Source organism: Talpa europaea, assembly GCF_964194135.1.
Source record: "Talpa europaea genome assembly, chromosome: 4".
NCBI classification, from domain to species: Eukaryota; Metazoa; Chordata; class Mammalia; order Eulipotyphla; family Talpidae; genus Talpa; species Talpa europaea.
In genome coordinates this window covers 42319385-42339409 of record NC_140070.1, presented here as the reverse complement: position 1 = coordinate 42339409, position 20025 = coordinate 42319385, and the positions used below count along the sequence as shown (strand labels likewise).

The 20025-nt window shown below is 35.0% G+C and overlaps 1 protein-coding gene across 1 annotated transcript in view; it reads left to right on the top strand.

The window, feature by feature from the left end:
• LONRF1 (LON peptidase N-terminal domain and ring finger 1) overlaps nucleotides 1-17939 on the top strand; it is a gene marked incomplete at its 5' end in the record, with an annotated part of 28701 nt that extends 10762 nt beyond the window's left edge. Inside the window, 10 exons of the mRNA XM_084231050.1 lie at nucleotides 33-155; nucleotides 3764-3913; nucleotides 4415-4655; nucleotides 4745-4832; nucleotides 5959-6073; nucleotides 9075-9196; nucleotides 11663-11821; nucleotides 11936-12098; nucleotides 15618-15770; nucleotides 17746-17939. Of these exons, the coding sequence (XP_084087176.1) occupies nucleotides 33-155; nucleotides 3764-3913; nucleotides 4415-4655; nucleotides 4745-4832; nucleotides 5959-6073; nucleotides 9075-9196; nucleotides 11663-11821; nucleotides 11936-12098; nucleotides 15618-15770; nucleotides 17746-17904 (1473 nt within the window). The 3' untranslated portion in view covers nucleotides 17905-17939. The remainder of the gene's footprint in view (nucleotides 1-32; nucleotides 156-3763; nucleotides 3914-4414; nucleotides 4656-4744; nucleotides 4833-5958; nucleotides 6074-9074; nucleotides 9197-11662; nucleotides 11822-11935; nucleotides 12099-15617; nucleotides 15771-17745) is intronic.
• Nucleotides 17940-20025: the final 2086 nt, after the last annotated feature.

Sequence of the window (20025 nt, the reverse complement as noted above, 5' to 3'; positions counted from 1 at the left end):
AACGGTTGTGCATCTGTGCTTTTTTATTCAAGGTCTACTTCAGGAAAGGAAAAGTACTCCATGATGCTGGTTTTTTAGGTGATGCCTTACAACTGTTTCTTCAGTGCTTAGCCCTTGATGAAGATTTTGCACCTGCAAAGCTAGAAGTAGAAAAGGTAATCAGTTTACTAACTCTGAGACAGAGCTAAATAACAGTTTAAAAAAAAATACTAAATAATGTTTTTCTGGACAATATAGAGTTTTTTGTTTTTGCTTAGAGTATCATAAATATATATGTACATGTCTAATTGAGGGCTCTTTATCCTCTCTCAAATGTCAACATTTCTTCATTTATTTTTTTTTTTTTTTTAAAGATTTATTTATTTATACAAGCACTGGGTACAGTCAGAAGTGCGGGAGGGTGAGAGAATTCACCAGAGCCAGAGCGGGGAACAGAGCAGACAGACTGACGAAATACACTGCTGAGGGGAGCAGCGGACGCGGCAGGAGAGGTCTGTCACACCATGTGGGACCCTCGCCAGCGGCCGGGGATCAAACCAGCGCTGGGGATCAAACCAGCGCTGCAGAGGCTGCAGGCAGCTTTGCAGCCCAGCACTCAACTGCTGCGCCACTAGGGGAGGCCCAACATTTATTTTCAGTATAATCACTACAGAATATATCGCTGTAATGGGAAATTCTAGTCCTTTGTCTTTAATGCCTTTTTTGAGTCGATAAAGGAAATTTGCCCAGTTTGTAGTTTCAGCAGAAATGTAAAAACCTGTAAGTTGGTAAAATGTTTGTTCGTTAAGTGGGGTATTGCTTGAATCTTCTGACCTTGCAATGCCTTGCAATAAAAGAAACACAACACTAAAAAAATGAAAAAGCAATAATAATAAAAATGCTAATTAGAAAGTTGGCATAAGAACATAAGGAGTTCATAAGTCAAATTTAGTCACAGTTTCAAAAGTGATTTTCAGGTTCATATATTTAGTGTATGAAATTCTTACCAAAATCAAAACATTCCTTCACAGATATTTGAATGTATTGTTTTGGTTAGTTAAATTTAGATGTCCCCTAATTGTTTGATCCTAGCCAGACTAATCATCCTTAATTAAACATTGTTGTCATGATGTGCCTTCTAAGGAATTTTTATTGGCCTGACTTTTGCCTTTCATTTCAGGTCTAAACTTTGCTTAGTCTCCACAGCTGCTGATAGTAAACCGGTTTAGCCTCATTTTTCTCAGTATTTCATTTATCACTTTCCTGAGTTTGTTTTGTGATGTGTTAGTAGGTGTTAATTTAAAAACAGGGAAGGGGATTTTCTGATCAAATGACTTTGGGAAACATTGGGTTTAAACAGGTTTCTTCAGAACTTCTCAAGAGTGTTTGCTGTGCTATGCATTCAACTTTTGTGAGACTTGTTCACAGAACATCTGGAAGGAGTAGAGTCTTCAGAATTTATTTTGGAGAAACTATCAACCTTAACACAATTTCAGTGCCCAGTCATGATACTCTCCTTAGCCTCTTCAAAATATGCCACACTTTACTACATTTTTGGTTTCTTAGACTGTGGAGTTTTGTTAGAATCACTTGTTGTACATGCTAAATGGAAAGATTCCTGGGCCCGTACCATAGGCCTTTGAAATCAGAATCTTTGGCATTGAGGTATAATATAATTTAACAAGCACTGAAGGAGATTCTTATGTACTCTGAACTATGAGAACTTTGAAATTTTTCTCAGAACCCAAATGCTTTATGAATCCAGCTGATATTGGAATGTCCTCTGTGAGGTGTATTTGCCATTCTAGCCTACTGATTTTTTTTAAAGATTTATTTATTTATACATAAAGAACTGGGGTACAGGCCAGAGGTGTGGGGGGTGAGAGGAGTCACCAGAGACAGAGTGGGGAACAGAACAGGCAGATTGACTGAAAAACACTGCTGAGGGGAGCAGCAGGTGAGTCAGGAGAGGTCTGCTGTGCCATGTGGGTCAGCTTCCTGGCCGGGGGCCGAACTTGTGCTGCAGATAGCTTCATAGGTTGCATCTTAACCCCTGTACCACCAAGGAGGTCCTTCTAGCCTACTGATTTAACCAAATAATTGTTTATTGTTGTGTGTTTTATGAATGTTCTGTATATGTTAGTATTATGACCCTAGTGAGTGGGTTTATAATTTTGCATTTTTCATGCTGCAGGATATTCTTATATTTTCCTAAATATTTGTCTGTTGGTTAACAAGGCTAGGTAAATGCAAAACAATTCATGCTTTGAAATACTTGTTTTTCTCCAGTACACTTTTTGTAAATTGTTATATAATTTACATCTAATGAAATGATACAGACTATTTCCAATACCTTAAGAATGTTCCTTTATCTCCTTTTCAGGCAACTAGTGAGCATCTTTGTGTCTGGCCTTTTTTGCTCAACATATTTTTGAGATGCATCTAGCAATTTTTCTTTTTTACTGTTCACTTCGTATTCCATAGTATGAACTTACCACACTTTGTAGTGATTGTGTAATTTTCATTTGGATTATTTCTAGCTGCTTCTGTGAATATTCTTTTACAAGTCATTTTGTGGACATATGCTCTGTATCTCTTTGATAAATAACCTAGTGGTGTTGCTAGGATCTAGAGTAGATGTATGTTTAATACTTTTTTTTTTTTTTAGTTTAATTCAACCTTGTTATATTTCTTTTTTTTTATATTAAATTTTATTTTTATATTCCCCCATACAATTGCAAACGCCCCATTCTGACCCCAATCCTTCCCCTCCCGCCCCCCACCCCCCTGTTTAATACTTTTTTTTAAACTGGCAAAAAAGTAAAAACCTACAGATTTGTAAATATTTGTTCATTAAATGATGTAGTGCTTTAATGCTTACCAGTGATGCACACTTTTAATTACATTGTCTTTGTTTCCTTTTGCTTTGCATTGTAATGATTCATGAATAATTTTGATTTTTTTATTGGAGATAGTATATTTGAAAACCCAAACCTGAATTTATATTTTAAGAAATGCTGTGCTGTATGTATTAATTTAGCAGCTTATTTGACAACAAAAAACACTGAATACCTTTCATTTCATTCTAGCTAGTTTCATTCTAGCCCCTATCTTTTGTTCCATTAAGTGTTTTAGATGTACTCGTAATAGATGTATACCTGAAATTTTGAAACAGTAGCTACCTTCCTGTTTAACTTACATCTTTTTGGAATAACTGCCATTTGGTGCTTCCAACCAAGTGCTGGGCTGTGGTGATGGCCAGGGCAGGTTAACAGTTCCGCTGAAGCTAAATTCAGTGTAAATACATGGAATTTTAGAGTTTTGTAGTGAAAGGTCTAAGTTCTTTGCTTCACATAAACACTCTAAGTACACTCTTAAAATATACATTGGAGTGAACCATGAACTATTTCGACAGAGTAAGACTCAATGATGTTCAAAGATAAATATTTTCTTTTCTTTTCTTTTTTTTTAAGATTTCTCCTTTTTTTTATAATCTTTCTTTAAAAAAGGCAACCTTTACCTTGGATACCTTCCCAGGATACCAGTCTAACCATTCTCATGCCTTCCTTTTGAATCATTTCTTTGAAATGAATCATACCATTGCGGCACACCTTGGTTTTGGAAGATTTTTTAATCAGCTTGTCAGTTCTATATTATTTTTAATAATTGATTGCTTTCCTGTTCATGAAAAACTGCTACAGATTTTGTAAAAATTCTTAAACATTAGGTAAATTATTCTTAATCAGATATTTTAATTTTCCTTAATTGTATATTTCTCTTACAGATTTTATGTGATTTATTATCACCTGAAAACTTAAAAGAAGGCCTGAAGGACTCTTCTTGGAGTTCATTATCATGTATTAAAAACAAACCTTTTGGTTTTCCTTTAGTAATGGAAGAGTCTCATTCTCCCAGTGAGCTTAACTCAGAGCAGGTAAGGTGTGAGAAAAGATTATCAAGGGTTCAAGTGTATGTTCTTGACAAGTTAAGATCTTCACTTTTCCTCATTTCAAGTACTAGCCTCTAACAAACTTTAGCCTGGTAAGTGCTGTCTTAATAGGATTTGTCTGTAACTTTTTATTTTATACTAAAATCTTTAAAATGTTCTTTAATCATAGTTTAAAGTCACTTGAATGTCAGAAAACTTTTAGTCTCTAAGAAAATGTAGAATATTTTATTTTAGTTTCCTTAGAGTAGGAACAACTGTAAGCATAACTCTAAACATTATTATAACATAATCCATCTTGATGTCTAGATTTATATAAGGATGGCAAAAAGTATTTGCTTGCCTGGGTTTAGAATTAAAAGTTAATGATGATAAATGAACTATGAAATGAACATTATGAGGCATCAAAATTTTGTTTCCATTTGACTCTTATTGAGAATAGGGAATAGTAAAGAAATGTAGTTACTCTTTTTTATTGTAATTTTGTAGAATGAAGAAATACCAGAGGTCACTTCAGAGCCTGTCAAAGGAAGCTTAAACCGTGCTCTGTCAGCACAGGCTATAAACTCAACAGAAATGCCTGCCAGAGAGGATTGTTTGAAAAGAGTGTCCTCAGAACCTTTGCTCTCTGTTCAAGAAAAAGGTGCTCTGTTAAAAAGAAAGTTGTCTCTTGTAGAGCAGGATGTGATTGTAAGTGAAGATGGAAGAAATAAACTTAAAAAACAAGGAGGTAAAAATTCACTGCTTTTATATATGTTTATTTATTTAGAATGACCTTTAAACTTTTTCCTAAAGAAAGCCCTATCTTTGTTTTAATAGAAACTACCTGTACATTTTCATTAACTTATGGTGACATCCCGGAAGAATTAATAGATGTCTCAGATTTTGAGTGTTCTCTCTGCATGAGGTAAGTATATGAAACTTTGTAAGAGGTGAATATTTTCTATTAATATAATTGAACTACAGACCAGATAAAAGTAATAATAGGTGATATAATGTAACAGAATACTGGATTAAAAATCAAAAGATAGTCATAGGTTTTTCCCACCTTGGACAAATAACAATCTCTGAACCCTTTGTTTTCCTTGCTTAAAAAAGTGTGGTCAGTATTTGCAGAGTCCATATTGCAGTATTATAAGAATACAGTAACTTAATTATAAAAAAACATATGGGAAATTATAAACTACTACAGAAGTTAAATGTATTATTACTGAAACTTAGCTATAGACATTTTTTTAGGAATTGGTTTCTGCATATTGTGAAATGATTGTCACAATAAGTTCAGCCAATATCCATGGTCTCATAAAGATAAAATTATATACAAAGACTACATAATTATGTTCAGTATGTATTTGATTGTCTTATTTATGTATCTTACCCATAAAGTCATGTTAAAGTAACATTGAGTTAGGTGAGGGGATTAGACCAGATGATTGATTTCTATAGTTAGCCTATGCAATTGATTTTCTAGGGAGATCAGAAGTCTCATGTTTCAGGAAATTATTACAATACAAGTAAAAATAGTTTTTTTGTATTGTTTTTTATAGCTGGTATTAGCCTTAGATTTCTTTAGGATTCAACACAGTATTTATTGGATTATTCTTTTTAACTAATTTTATACAGGTGGACTTCTATAAACTTACTAAAAAAATCAACTTTAAAAGGAGGACAAAATAAAAATTTGACACAACAGCTAATTACTATTTATTAATGATATATTTTACTTTATTTACTTGGGACTAAGTCTAAAATCTGGTGTGCATTTTACATTTACTCCACATTTCCATTTGGACTACTCAGATTTCAGGGGCTTGGGGGCAACCTGTGGTGAGTGGCTATGTGTCAGTACAGCCCTGGGTCCTTGGCAGGACCTCTGTTGATGGAGAACTTTTCAGATTCAGGAGGGTCTGATTGTATTTATCACCACCACTTCCCTCAATCCTACTCAAAAGCCTCCTTTCTCTTCTAAGTAGAGATCAGTGTTATGGTTCCATGATTATGTAGAAACTAACATGTATGTTGGTTGATTTCAGGTTGTTTTTTGAGCCAGTAACAACCCCTTGTGGACATTCATTCTGTAAGAATTGTCTCGAGCGTTGTTTAGATCATACACCATATTGTCCCCTTTGCAAAGAAAGCTTAAAAGAGGTAAGCATTTGTATATTTATCTGTTTATTGGTCTTAAGCTTGATGACATGACTTGATTTCTCTTCAGCCATAGAGACAGTGAATATCATATTCACAGTGAATTATATATGCTTAACGACCAAATGGATGTTTTATTACCTTCATTTTAGTGAGATCAGAGAGGCATGGCAAAGCAGAGACTCTTAAAGGCCAAGTCCCTTATATTTAATTTTTTAAACAAATAGGTGTGGTCAGGTTTCTGGTCAGGAATAGGTTCGATTTTAATCAGTATTGGAGAAACCCAACTGCCCCACTTCCCACCCCCAATAGTAGGCTGTATCTCAGGCCTCTTCAGCCTGGTTAGCATCTAGAACAACTCTGTCCAATAGAACTTTCTTCTCCTGTGGAATTACTCTATATCTCTGCTGTCCAGCTGGTAGCCACTAGCCACATGTGGCAAGTAAGCATTTGAAATGTGGCTAGTGTGACTTAAGGAACTGCATTTTTCATTTTGCAAATGTTAATTACTTTAAATTTAAGTACTGTGACTAGTGGCAAGCACATTGCACAGCAAAGCTTTAGAAAGTGATAGACTAGAAAGAAGAGAGGCACAGCTTCCCACACTCCTCACAGAGTCAGCACTGATAAAGCCTGTGTTAAGAAAAAACCTAGATTGCAGGTGGGTATCTTCTGTAACTGATAGAAGATAGTACCCTCTTCATCACATGTGAGTGGCAGAGCCCTAAGGTGAGGCTAAAGCCTTATCCTTCTGAGCTCCAACCACCTGGTAGTAGCACTGATCAAGAAGCGTGATTCTCTCTGACAAAATTGTTTAAAGAAAAACATCTTTCAAATACATAGAAAGCACAGCTCCTTACAGATATCATAATCATAGATGTGTACTGTTAACATTAGATGTAAGTCTTACATACAAACTGATATGGAAACACAAAGCCACATACAGAATGTTTATAAAGTCAGGAAATAGAGAGAGACTCATTCTTGAAAGAGTTACTTTTACAACTAATATGTTCATTATTTTTAGGTGAAGTCTAAACTTGCTAATTTGCCTGTGTTTCCAGAGTTTTGGGATCCTCTCTAATTTATTATGTTTTCATAATTTTTAGATTAAGAATTACATAACATTGCACTAAATTTAGAGCTGTAACACCTTAAAAATGCCTGAAGTTTTAAGAAAAACAAAACAAGCATATGACTTAAATATATAATGAGCATACTGTTTAAAAAGAACATTATTCTGTTTTTTGATTTTGAAAACACTACATAAAATACTTGGTAAAATTTATATATATTTTTTAAAAAAATAAGATTGATAACACTTTTATACTTTTCCTACTTGTCATTTTATTTTGTTCATTTTTTCATTTAAATGTATTTTAGAGACAATTTTCATAGCAATATAGTAGTCCAATAGTTTAATATTTCCCTATTGTTGGGTATGTAAGTTGTTTTATTCTCTTTTTTGTACTGTGCTTTGATCTTTGACTATTCCCTTAGGATAAATTCTTGAGAAATGAAATACTGGATCAAAGGCCATATATTTGGAGGGTTCTTTAATTGTCTAGGACTCCAGTAGTGCTGCACAAATTTAGATCCCTATCAGTAATATGAGAAAGCCAGTATTTTTCCAAATCTAATATGAATACTTTTGATAGAAAATTTAATAGAAAATAGTAATAAAATTGCTTTTATAATGGCTGTATTTTGATTAGCTTTATAGTAAACTTAAGTTATCTGTCTATATATTAATTGTTCAAGGGTATGTCTCTCAGGTCTAGAGGTTGGTGATTCTCAAAGTGCGCTTCCCTGCCTGGGCAAAATAGTTTTGCCAGGTTACTTGCTAGAAATACAAATTCTCTGATCCCACTCTTGACCAACTCAGAAACTCAGGTTGGGCTCAGCAATCTGCATTTTACCAAGCTAAACTTTAAAAATACATGCTCAGCTTTAAAAACCACTACTGTAACCCATTTCCCATCCTGTTGGGAACTTTCCTAATCTAGCCTTCACTGGATAAAGATGAGTACTTGTTTTTGCTGGACCCACAGATTAAAGGATGGCTTCTCTTTATCTTGTCATTATTGCCCAGGAGTTTTTTCCTCACTATTTTTTATTAAATAAATACATATTGGGCATTTTCTTTGTCCAAAGTTCTATGGACACTCTGGCCTGGCCCCGAGCCCTGTGAAGATTTTACAGAGATGGAATGTGTCCTTGCTCATGTGATATTAGAGAGAGTGAATGTGGGGCTCTCGGGAGACAGAAAAATAATTAAGGGAGGTTTTATGAGTAAGGTAAAATTGGCACCAGAGCTGGAAGGGTTGATGGACTTTCATAAGCAGGAGTGAGAGAGAAAATTTCTGGCAGCTGGAATAGAGAATGACACAAAAATACATGAGGGTAGCAGTTTTCCATAGTATCAGGGAATGGTACAAATGTTCCATTTTAAATAGAGTCGAGCAGTGACCCTATAGGAAAAGTAAGGTCTTGATAAGGGTTTGAGTGATTGTAGGCTAATGTTGAAAGGAAAATCTGAAAGAAAAATGATTTGGAGACTGCCACTGAAATTGGGAACAAGTAAGGAATCATTTAATTTACATAAGGCAAATGCATCATTTTCTTTTTATTCCTTACCCTAATTTTATTTCTCAGTTAAAATGATCATTTTAGACACCTGTGTGCTCTTAAATGTAAATCAGCCTATGGTATGAGAGATGGCAGGGCAGGGCTGACTAGTGCTAAGAGAGAATTTGTGACGTAGCAATACTTGGGTCATCAGTGCTGGTTCAATTTGCAGCCATGTACTGTTAACGCTGCTGAGCAGAGCCTCAGACAGGTTTTACCTGTTAAGCATTGTCCATTGTAATACTCCCCCTCACTAAATTAATTCAGAATTGACTGTATAAATATGTCATGAAGGCTTTAATATATCAGTTAAACTGTTTTGCCTGTTTTATACTGTAGGAAAACAAACTGGGTGTAAAATAATATTGTCTTTTAGTATCTAGCAGATAGGAGGTACTGTGTCACACAGCTGTTGGAAGAATTAATAGTGAAGTATCTGCCTGATGAGCTGTCTGAGAGAAAAAAAATATATGATGAAGAAACTGCTGAACTCTCACAGTAAGTTTCTTCTCATAAAAATTAACATGATCAAATTATGAACTATGACCCTTTAAAATAGTAGGGAGAAACCTCATGGCAAGGCAAGCTGAATCCTGTCTTTAATTCAGCCCAGTCTAGTCATAGGCATATTATGAACAAATATTGGTCAGCATCCCCTGTCCTCAGCAGACAGAATTTTTCTTTTATTTCATTTGATAACTTCTAGGTAGATCATCTTCTGGGAATTATTGATCAGCTCTAAGCTTTATTTTAGGTAAAAGGGATTTCCTACAGAGACACTTGGTGGAATAGGGGAAAAAGAGATAGAGCTGGTAACTGGCTTCTGGAAACAGCACCCCTCAGGTATCATGGCCTTGCAGGAGGAGAGTTGAAAATGAAGGGCCTCAATGGGCGGGAGGTTTTAACTAATCAGAGATTTAGAAGGGGGTGGGGACCTTGAGGCCTAGACTGAAATTGGAAGGAATGAGATAGTGTCCAAATTCTCAATCAGTGAAAATATGAACTGGTGGCAGAATTGGGTTCGTAACAGGAAGGTGAGAAACCTGGAGGTAATTTTGGGATTCAATGGTTTGGACCACTATTAACAACACATGTTAGCTAATTGGGGCTGGGTAGTATGTTGGACCTGTTTTTGTTGTTCTGTGTATCTCTCTTCCTTGTAGTTTTCTTCCTTTCTTCTCCCCTTCAGGTCTTTTCCTCCTTCACCAGTCATTTGTGTCTCTTAAAATTTTTTTTTCATAAGTTTTTAGCTTTTTAACTCCTTTTCTTTCACTTTCTTTGAACTGAACACACTAAAGAACAAAACTAATTTTTATATGTTGTTTCTACTGTTATTCAAAATAAATGGAACATTTTCTATTTCCCACTTTCCAAGAAAAAAACTAATTGTGCTTACAGACTTTTCTTTTAACATATGTGTCCTTCAGATGTCTTTATTGCTCCAGTGGCCTTCAGTAGAAGAAAATATTACGATCCAATCTTTTCTTTACAGAATAGATTTGTGTTCTCATAGAATTGATATTTTTAGTGTGTGATTTATGATAGGAAATATTGTGATGTGAGGATTATGAACCTATTTGGTCAACACTGACAAAAGCTGGCTATGAGAGAGCCACAAATACACCTTTGAAATCTTACATGTAGTGACACAAGCAGGCCCCCTACACGAGAGTGGAAAGCTCACGGGTCTGATGGAATAGTAATGTGATGGAACCTGAATGAGAAGGAGAGCAGTGTGAGGGAATCTTGTTGCCTACCTATGGAACTTTCTTTTTAAGGTATAGCTGATGCCCTAGCACTTACAACTTTTGCTACTTAATAGCTGTATTGAGGTGGTTTTTTCTTTCAGTTCTTCATAAGTAAAGTGCTCATAGGTAAAGTTGAAGAACTAGTATTTGTATTTTAAACATTTTTATTAAATATTTTACATAAGTAACTTTTAGACTTTTTTTTTTTTTTTGAAGAAAAACTAGAAAATATGAGTAGGGGATAAAAAGCCATGTTCTATAACCCCAGGAATCATCATTGGTATTTTGGCATATGTCCTTCCAAATTTTAGTATTTAGGGATATATTTTAAAGAAAGGATCATTTTACTTATGTTATCCTATAATCTCTATTTCTCATTGGAAATGACTTCATTTTCTTGAAGTCAAGATGATACGTACATAACATCTTTAGTTGAAATATAGTATCCCATTTTATTCATAGTTTTACTAGTCCCCTCTTTTTGCTTCTGAGTTTTAGCTACTTTACTCATTACTGCAGTGGTCATTCTCACACTCCTTGTGGAATTATTTCTAAAGGTGAGCCTGTTCAAAGTATATGAAGTTGTTTTTTTTTTTTTTTTAAGTTTTGACGCTGATTGCCAAATGTTCCTTCAGGATGGTTGTATTGTTTTAAATAGTCTGCACTGCCAGTTTTTCCCATACCCTTGCCAAAACTGGGCATTGTCTTTACCCTTCTTACTTCCTGCCAGTCTGACACTGAAGAAATTGTTGTATCATTTTAATAATCTGGAAAAAATGTTAGTACTTGTTTTTAAAAATATTTTTAATGCCTGAGAATTTTTAATAATTCACTTTTAGTCTTTTGTGGGAGTTAAAAATTTTCTTACCTGAGAGTAATAAGTGTATTAGCGGTGAAAGGTTCAAAATGTTTTAAATAGATTTTTAATATAAAATACTAATTGTAATTTGTTGCCTTTTGATTGATTAAGACACTTAGCTCTGTATGATAATGTAGTGCCTCGAATTCAGAATTACTATAATAAATGAGGATTTTTAGTAATAATATTGCATCAGCGTGAGCTTAACATAGGGGAAGCTGACTCTTGTTCTTGTCAAGAATAAAAATCACCTTCTTTAGAGTTAATTACTTTTGTCTCATGTTAATGTAGTAATGTTATAAGCCTCATTTTTTTCCCTGTTCTGAAACATGTTAATGAAACTTTTTTCTTCCTCAGCTTGACCAAGAATGTTCCAATATTTGTTTGCACTATGGCCTACCCCACTGTGCCTTGCCCTCTTCATGTATTTGAGCCAAGATACAGACTGATGATTCGAAGAAGTATACAAACTGGAACTAAACAGTTTGGGATGTGTGTCAGTGATGCACAAAATAGGTATGCTTTCTGTGTACCTGAATATTTTTATTTATATAGGAACTCACTTTGAATATTGTTGAGAATTTGTGTTCGTTTCGTTTGAGTTTTGACAATAATCAGTCTTTCTTTTAGTTTTGCAGATTATGGTTGTATGTTACAAATTAGAAATGTACATTTCTTACCTGATGGAAGGTCTGTGGTTGATACAGTTGGAGGAAAGCGGTTTAGGGTTTTAAAAAGAGGAATGAAAGATGGATATTGCACCGCAGACATTGAATATCTGGAAGATGTTAAGGTATTAAAACATACTCTTTTCCAACACACTTTGGTATATTCTGTCCCAGGCAGTTAATAGGCATACAGGATATATTTTGCTAGGCACACAAACCAGTTATTTCTATTAGAGACCTGTAATGATACTTACTAGAATTAGCTCCAGGTTACTTTTTAAAAATCTTGCTCTTAATCATTGTGAGCTACAAGAGAAGTTGGGAGACCAGAACCTAGATCTTCATTTCAACCAGCACAATGCCTAGAATATATGTGTGCACATGTATACATGTGCATGTGTGTACATGCATGGTAGGTACTTAATAATAGGAGTTGACTGAATTGAAAGTTCCAACCCATCTAAGTTATGAAAGTACTAATCCTTGCACTTTTTAATTTATTAGCAGTCCAAGTTGATGTAATCTGCAGGTTGAGATTTGATATAAAAGTGAACATGTAAAATCCTTAAAGAATTGTTCTTTATATTGAGATATTCTAAAGATAACCATCATGATAAACTAGACACTTGGGTGCTGTGTTCAAACTGTTGGGCATCACAGAGAAAGCATTGTCAGTATACTTATGAGTGATGTTTTACCTGGGGTGGGTTATTGTTGCTTTCTTGGATAGGATTAATGTGTCCCTTTTGATGTTTTCAGTACCTGATTTACCACCTGCAATTGGCTTATGTGCCAGAAAAATGATTTGTGATGCAGTAAATGTCAAATTAAAGGCAATTTACTTTTGGAAAGGCACTATAAAAATATAGATCTTACACTCTTGCTTGTCTGTCTGGTTGGGCCATTCATTTCAGTCAGCTTTTATTAAATGTTGGAATTAAGCATTTTTACAAACATTAGCTCAATAACTTCTCACAACTCTTAGGAAATAGCAGATGTGGAAAATAAAATTTAGAAGTCTTATTTTACCCAAGATCCTATAGGTAATGTTATAAAAATGATTTAAAGCTGACTCTGATCCCAGCCTTTCTACTTTATCAGTATGTCATCATATTGTCTCTCTGCTGATAAATTTGATTAGCCTGATATTGCTTGTTCTATCTTATTAAAATGCTAAAGATACTTTTATTTGTGTAGTAGGCCAAAAAGTATTATGGGAATTGAAAGTTTGAGTTGATTGATACAGTCTGTGCCTTAGACATGCCTGATGAATTATTTGCTAAAGGCATAATCTTTGTAAAACTAACCCTGTTTTAGTGTATAAATCAGATCCATTTTTCAAATTTAATGACAGTCCCTTGAGTATGTGGCTAAACATATGACTATAGACATACACACATGGCAATGGAATAGCTTATTAAAAGCATTATAGATTTGATATTTAGGAAACTGAGTTCTCCATGTCTTTCTGGTCTTAAGAATTTCTAGTAATTTTTCTTCATCTAAGTGTCCTCATCTATATTAAAACTTCTTGGAAAGTTCATAACATTCTGGAAAATCTTCTCAAATTTGTTTTTCATATCAAAGTCTTTTTTTTCTTGTGTGGAGATTGTGATTTCTAATGAAGGTTTAAGCTCTGTTATATTGCAGTAAAGTTCCTTGGCACTGAGAGCTTGCTTTCAAAAGAATTTCTGCCTGTTTCTTAACTGACTCCTTTTTCCATCTCAGACCCCTATAATTTTTATCATTTCTTGTTTACGAGAACCCTGGGTTTTTTTCCTTGAATTTTATAAGGGAGCACAGGAAATGCTTTTTTTTTTTAAAGATGATTGTAACAAATCTTGAGTTTTTTCTTGCCTAGATCCGGCCCATTATGTGTTATCAGAGGGCTAAATATTCCAACACCAGAATCTTCAACTGTGTGTGCCCTCTATTGTTCAGTGACAACACTACACTGATAAACAAGAGTCAAGGAGCAAGCTGTAGGATGCAGGATGCTGCTGAAAGAGCAAGATCCTGGCCTTTTTATTTTTAGAATAATCATACAGCATCAGTTGTGTGGAGAAGGAGGAAAAAGAGAAAAGGGAGGGGTGGAACTAGAAAATGTGCTATGTCATCTATAACATTAAGGGTTACGAGTCTGCCGCCCTCCTCCCCCCCAGGCACTTCACATCTTCTTGATGACTCAGTATTAAGATTGAAATGAAGTCCTAGATCCCCAGCCATAGTCTTAATCTTACCAAGGCGTTCCACTGATCAGCCTCTGGGGTCTCTTGTCATACATCAGTCAACTATCCCCCTGGCGTTCCCGGTCATACCTGGTGATACATAGCCTTCCCAGGGTGATCAAGCTTTCTATCTTGATTGATTTGAAAGGCACCTTACAGGGTTGGGCTACTATAACTGATTGACGGGGCAGTTCTGATCTTGTATAGGAGTATAGAATTGTAGGTAACAAAAAGGGTGTCCGCAGGGGCCACTTAGGATTAGCAGATCCACTCTTATCTTTTTGTAAATTTATTTTTATTATGATGACTTATATGTAACATGAAGTTTACTATTTTAACCACTTTTAAGTATATACTTCAGTGGCATTAAGTAAAATTATGTTATGCAAAAAGCAGATACTTTTTTAAACTTGTGTTTTATTTATTTCAAATCTTCCTAAAGTAAAAAGTATGTTCTCTTTTCTCTTGCATACTATAGTGTTACCTTTTATTATTTCAGAATGGTTTTAGAGCCCCTTTGTTGTTTTATATTTAGTCAGCCTTGAAATATGAAAGGCTGAGTCAGACCTGCAGTTTTTTCAGATGAATTAAAGCATTTGAAATAGAGCACTCCCTGGCACATAGTGTGCAGACGTAAATGTGTGTTAAAGAAGTACGATGGACGGGTTAACTTTCTACCTTCCCACCTGTGTTCTATGTGATGCCTCTGGATCTTAGGCTAGAAGGCTGATAAATTAATTTTATATTTGCATTTTGGTGAATCAGTAGTCTAAAGGGTATATGAAGGGCTGGTGGAAGTAGCAGCAAGCCTTCGGCCTTCATAGCTCAAGTTCATCATTACACAATTTATTCTCTACTTTTCACATGCTGGCTTTATATACTAAGTCACTTGTTGCATTTTGGGTTTTTTTGTTTGTTTTTTTTTTACTGAGTTTTCTGATAAAAGATGTAACTATGCAGTCCTGAAATATCGAGTCCCTATTTTTATAGTGCCATGTCATTGGTCTCTTAAACACCTCTATTTTTTTTTTTATTGTAGCAATTGTATTCTTTTGTTTCACTACTTTCAAAAGCCATTGATCTATAAAGACAAAAGGAATTCCAGATTCACATAGCCCTTTGTCTAAGAATTTACTCTCCTCCTCCTCTCTCAGTTGGGTATTCTGCGGTATTGCATGGCTAACTCAGCAAAACTAGGTGGAGGTCAGCTGTTACTGTCTTTCTTCAGTCTGGCCCACAGGCACTGTGCAAGGCAGAAACATATGATGTATGTAGCATGAAAAGAACTCTCTGATCCAGCCCTGAAGTAGGTAGTCCCTATCTTTTTATGGGTTTTTAATTTATCGTTTCTGTAGGATTGGTGATGTGGACAAGAAAATTAGACACAGAAGTCTTTACTGAATCTTCTATTTCTAGGTTGAGAATGAAGATGAGATAAAGAATCTCAGACAGCTTCATGATTTGGTATACTCTCAAGCCTGTAGCTGGTTTCAGAATTTACGAGTCAGATTTCGAAGCCAAATTCTTCAGCACTTTGGATCAATGCCTGGGAGGGAAGAAAACCTTCAGGTATGATGGATTTGATATTATTTCCAAAAGTTTCTCTCTTTTTTTGTAAACTCAAATTAGTAGTCTTTGACGTTTTTCTTTTGGGTTTCCTTTTTGCAGCATTTTCGTTGAGCCTCTGTCTTTAAAATCATGACCTTTTTCTCTAGAGCGGTGGTGTCCACTGCATTTTATATAGGGGATGGAAAAGCTGATAGGAGTGCATGCCAGAGAAGGAATAAGTCCTTAACTGAGGATTTTCTGCAAGGAGGGATACGATATTAAAAATGAGACATGGTGCCATTTAGGAAATTATGACTATGAGACAGCTGTGCCTTTGGGTCAGTCACCTGTTACTATGATTCTTTGACAGTTGACAACTGTATCATTTCTCTGTTTTTAAAAATCCTTTCTCACTGCTCCTTTTATCCCTTTGTCCTTCTATTTTAGTTAATTTTTGTCTCTCCATGTTTAAAACTTCACTCTTCATGAAACTATTGTTCTTATAGTCTTGCTCAGGTACTTAGGGTTTACATTTAAGCTAAATGTAAGTAATGGGTAGCAGGCACTCTCAGTGAAAGCAGGTACTGCAGGGCCTATAAAGGAACGGTCCCATTCCTGGAAATATGATTTTACTCATCTAAGTATTAGTACTTAGTTTTGGGTATTAGCATTTGGAATTGAATAAAAAGTTTGTGGTCAGAAGGTAATGGTTATAAATAAATATATGAGGATTGAGAGATAATAGACCCCACTGTGAGGGATACTGCCTCTCATTCCAGTTTTCAAAGGTTGGCCTAAATCTCTCTGAACCCCCTTTGAATCTTTCACCTGAACTTGAAATTTCAACATCAGACCTTCTCCAAATTGAGTAGTCACTTTGTGTCTTTCATATTATCACTTGCCATGTTTGTTTTATCCTGGCTACCTTAATCTGATTGAACTTGGTAGAAATGGCCATTATTATGCACACAATTGAATAAGTAAATTGTAGATATTAACAAGCCACCTTATAGAAAAGTTTGACGTGCCTTCCCCATCTTCTTTATCACCACCCTTCTATAGTCCTCTACCACTTTATCACCACCTGTTCTGTAGTCCTCTGCCACTGCTTCCTGTGGCAGTAATGCTGTTTTGAGAACAAACAGTACATAAATTTAGAAATCCAGATTGATTCTAGAAGGATCCTATTGTGATCACCACTGATGTGATTGCTCCTTTAGTCCTTCTAAAATTTCATGTTACAGATTCAGTAGCAACTCAATGTGTAGTAAAAGTTGCTTACTTTTTTTATATTATTATAAACTCCTACTTTTTTCAATAACCTGTAGTCAGTCCTTATACCATGAGAGAGTTTTTTTGCTAGAGATAGATTTTTCAAGTGAAACTAGAAGCCAAGACCCTTTTCTTATAGCTCTCCTGAGATTCCACAATTCTTTGAAGAAAATTTTTAATATCAGTTAAATTTTCCTAATGTTTTCAAATATATTTTTTAAGAAGGCAATTCTTAACTAGGGATGATCTTGCCCCCATGAGGTGCTGGCTGTGTTGATTGTTAGACCTGAGTAGGCATAATTGATATTTAGTAGCTAGAGGTCATTGATGCTGCTAAGCCTGTTTTAATCGCAGGACCGTCCCCATAACAAATAATGCTGGCATCCCAAGTGTTAGCTTCAGATTGAGAAACCCTGCTTTAAGTGGTTCTATGCAGTAGAAAGAGCATTGGCTGTAGGGCCAAGTCTGGATTTGAATCTTTTTCTGCCACACATGACTGAGAGTCCTGGAAAGTTTGTGTTACATTTCTGGGTTTCATTTTCCCCACTTTATAATAGGGCATCATAATAGCTTTCTTGACATTGTTAAAAAAGAATTTGAGATAGGCCTGACACATTAAAGAGTAGCTTGTTGGTGGGTTTTTTACTTTGTTACAAATAAATACTCGTTTTATTAATACTTTAAGAAACTGGGTTTTTTTTGTCTTTTTGTTTTTTTATTTTAGGCAACCCCTAATGGACCCGCATGGTGTTGGTGGCTTCTGGCAGTTCTTCCTGTAGATCCCCGGTATCAGCTATCAGTTTTGTCAATGAAGTCTTTGAAGGAACGGTTGACAAAGATACAGCATATACTGACCTATTTTTCTAGAGACCAATCTAAGTAACTAATTGCTTGGATCTTCCTCTAAAGTTACCCAAATCTGGCTGTGTTGACAGCCAGGTTGTCCGCTGCCTTTGCACATCCAGTGCTGGTTTGAGAAATGTAACAAAACTTTTTTTTTTTTTCCTTCAACCTCCTGAATCATGTGGTTCTGCAAATGAATACCTTCAACTAGGATTTAGACCACTAAGAACTTGCACAGAAAAACACGCACTGAATGTGTGTTAAACCTCTACATTGTGATGAAGTTGCACTATGTACCATATTCTAAAATGAAATGAGAACTCTGTGTATGTGTGCAGGATGTGTGTGTGTGTGCGTGTGAGCGTGTGTGTGTGCATGTGTGTGTGTGCATTTTCTCTGGCTTTAAAATTTTAAAAGAAAAAAAAAAAGCCATAGAGAGCAGAACTTGCCGAGGGTCATTTATTGCCCAAGTTTACAACAGTAGCGATACAAGTTTTTGCAAATTGAATTTGCCTCAGATTTATCTGTCCTAATGCTTATATTTGCACAAGTATGTAAACTATGGTATTAAGTATCAGTCTTTGTTGGGCACACTGCTCTTGCTGAACTGTCTTGACCATTGACTATGACACAGTTTCCTATTTATGTAAATACTTGCGTCCTAGTGGCCAACAGGCATTGGATGCAGAATCTAGAGCCAGTTTTCAGGAACAATTGCAAACCTGACATGGTACTGTGCATCTATTCATAAAACACTTAAAACTGTGAAAATATGGTTTACATTTAATTGTACATAAAGGTAAATGGAAAACTCAATTCAGTACCAGTTAGTTTGTACATTTTAGGGGGCTTTACACATTAATTGCCCGTCTATGTAATTTAGAGTTTAACATGATGTATTCATTTAAAAAAATTACATAGTAGAAGCCCATTAAGGATATGGAGGAAGAGAAGAAGCTTAATGTAGAACTAAGCTGTTAAAGTATGTTTTATTTTTAAATTCTGGTCTTGGTGCAAATGTTAGTTATGCCTTATTCATATCACAATTAGATGGCCATGCTGTGACATGGTTTATATTCATGCTGCCCTAGATACTTTTGTAATTATTTGTTGCAAATTTGTGACTGTCCCTATTAACTTTCTTTTATGTAAGTAATTTGTAAAGGTTTCTTAAAATTTTTGCTTTTGCTTATTTAATTTTGAATAAAAGCTAAATTCATAACTTTTTTTTTTAATTTTAGGTCCATGTTAAAAGCAGATCAATGAAGCAGTCATACTGCACAGAGTAAAGAAAAGATGAACTCTGCTTACTCACTGTTTTGTGACACAAGACATAAGCTTTACTTTTTAAAATACTTTTTTGGGTCATTTTTGTGCTAAACACTGCATTTTTAAGGAGGTGCTAGGTCTTCAAACTATTCTTTAAAGTGTTTTTTTTTTTTTTCAGCCTTTTAAAAATCCATGTCCCTGTAGGATAAAGATAAAATTCTTCACTGCTACCCCCATTTGAGACTCCTCGTGGTTCAACAGACTTGACCATTTCAACCCCTTTCCCAGCTAGAATTTTCAATATAAATGAATTAATATTGAACATTTTATAAAAATGTATTAAAAAATAATTGCCTTGAAGACCACCCTTTGCCCCTACAAATAAAGCTAATTGAAAATCTATCTGTTAAATAGTTTTGCAAAAAGCATCATTTCAAAAATGGGCCATTCTTCAAAAGCCCCTAATAAAAAGCTTTTAAGTGCTTGTTAAGTAGTATATGGGTAGTATAAATGAAGACTTTACCTATGTAGTTCTCAAAATAGATATATATATATCTATATATCAGATGGCAATTGGCATTAGCTGGTGCTGAATCCACATCTGTAATGTATGTGCCTACACACTGAGCATTACATGGTCCCTCTGCATAGACATGCATATAGTAATGAAAATTCATGGGCTCTATCATTTGACCCTAATGTGATATGTGGTCTCTGTAATTATCGTTTATTGGTTTTTTAAAAGCTCTGGACACATTTTTCCTATTGTACCTTCTTTATAGTTTATCAAAAAAAAAAAAAAAATGGCAGATTTTTCTTCTTACTACTTTAAGCAACCAGGTACTATCATGAGTTCCAACACTTCAGATCAAAGTAACCATCATTCTTCTTT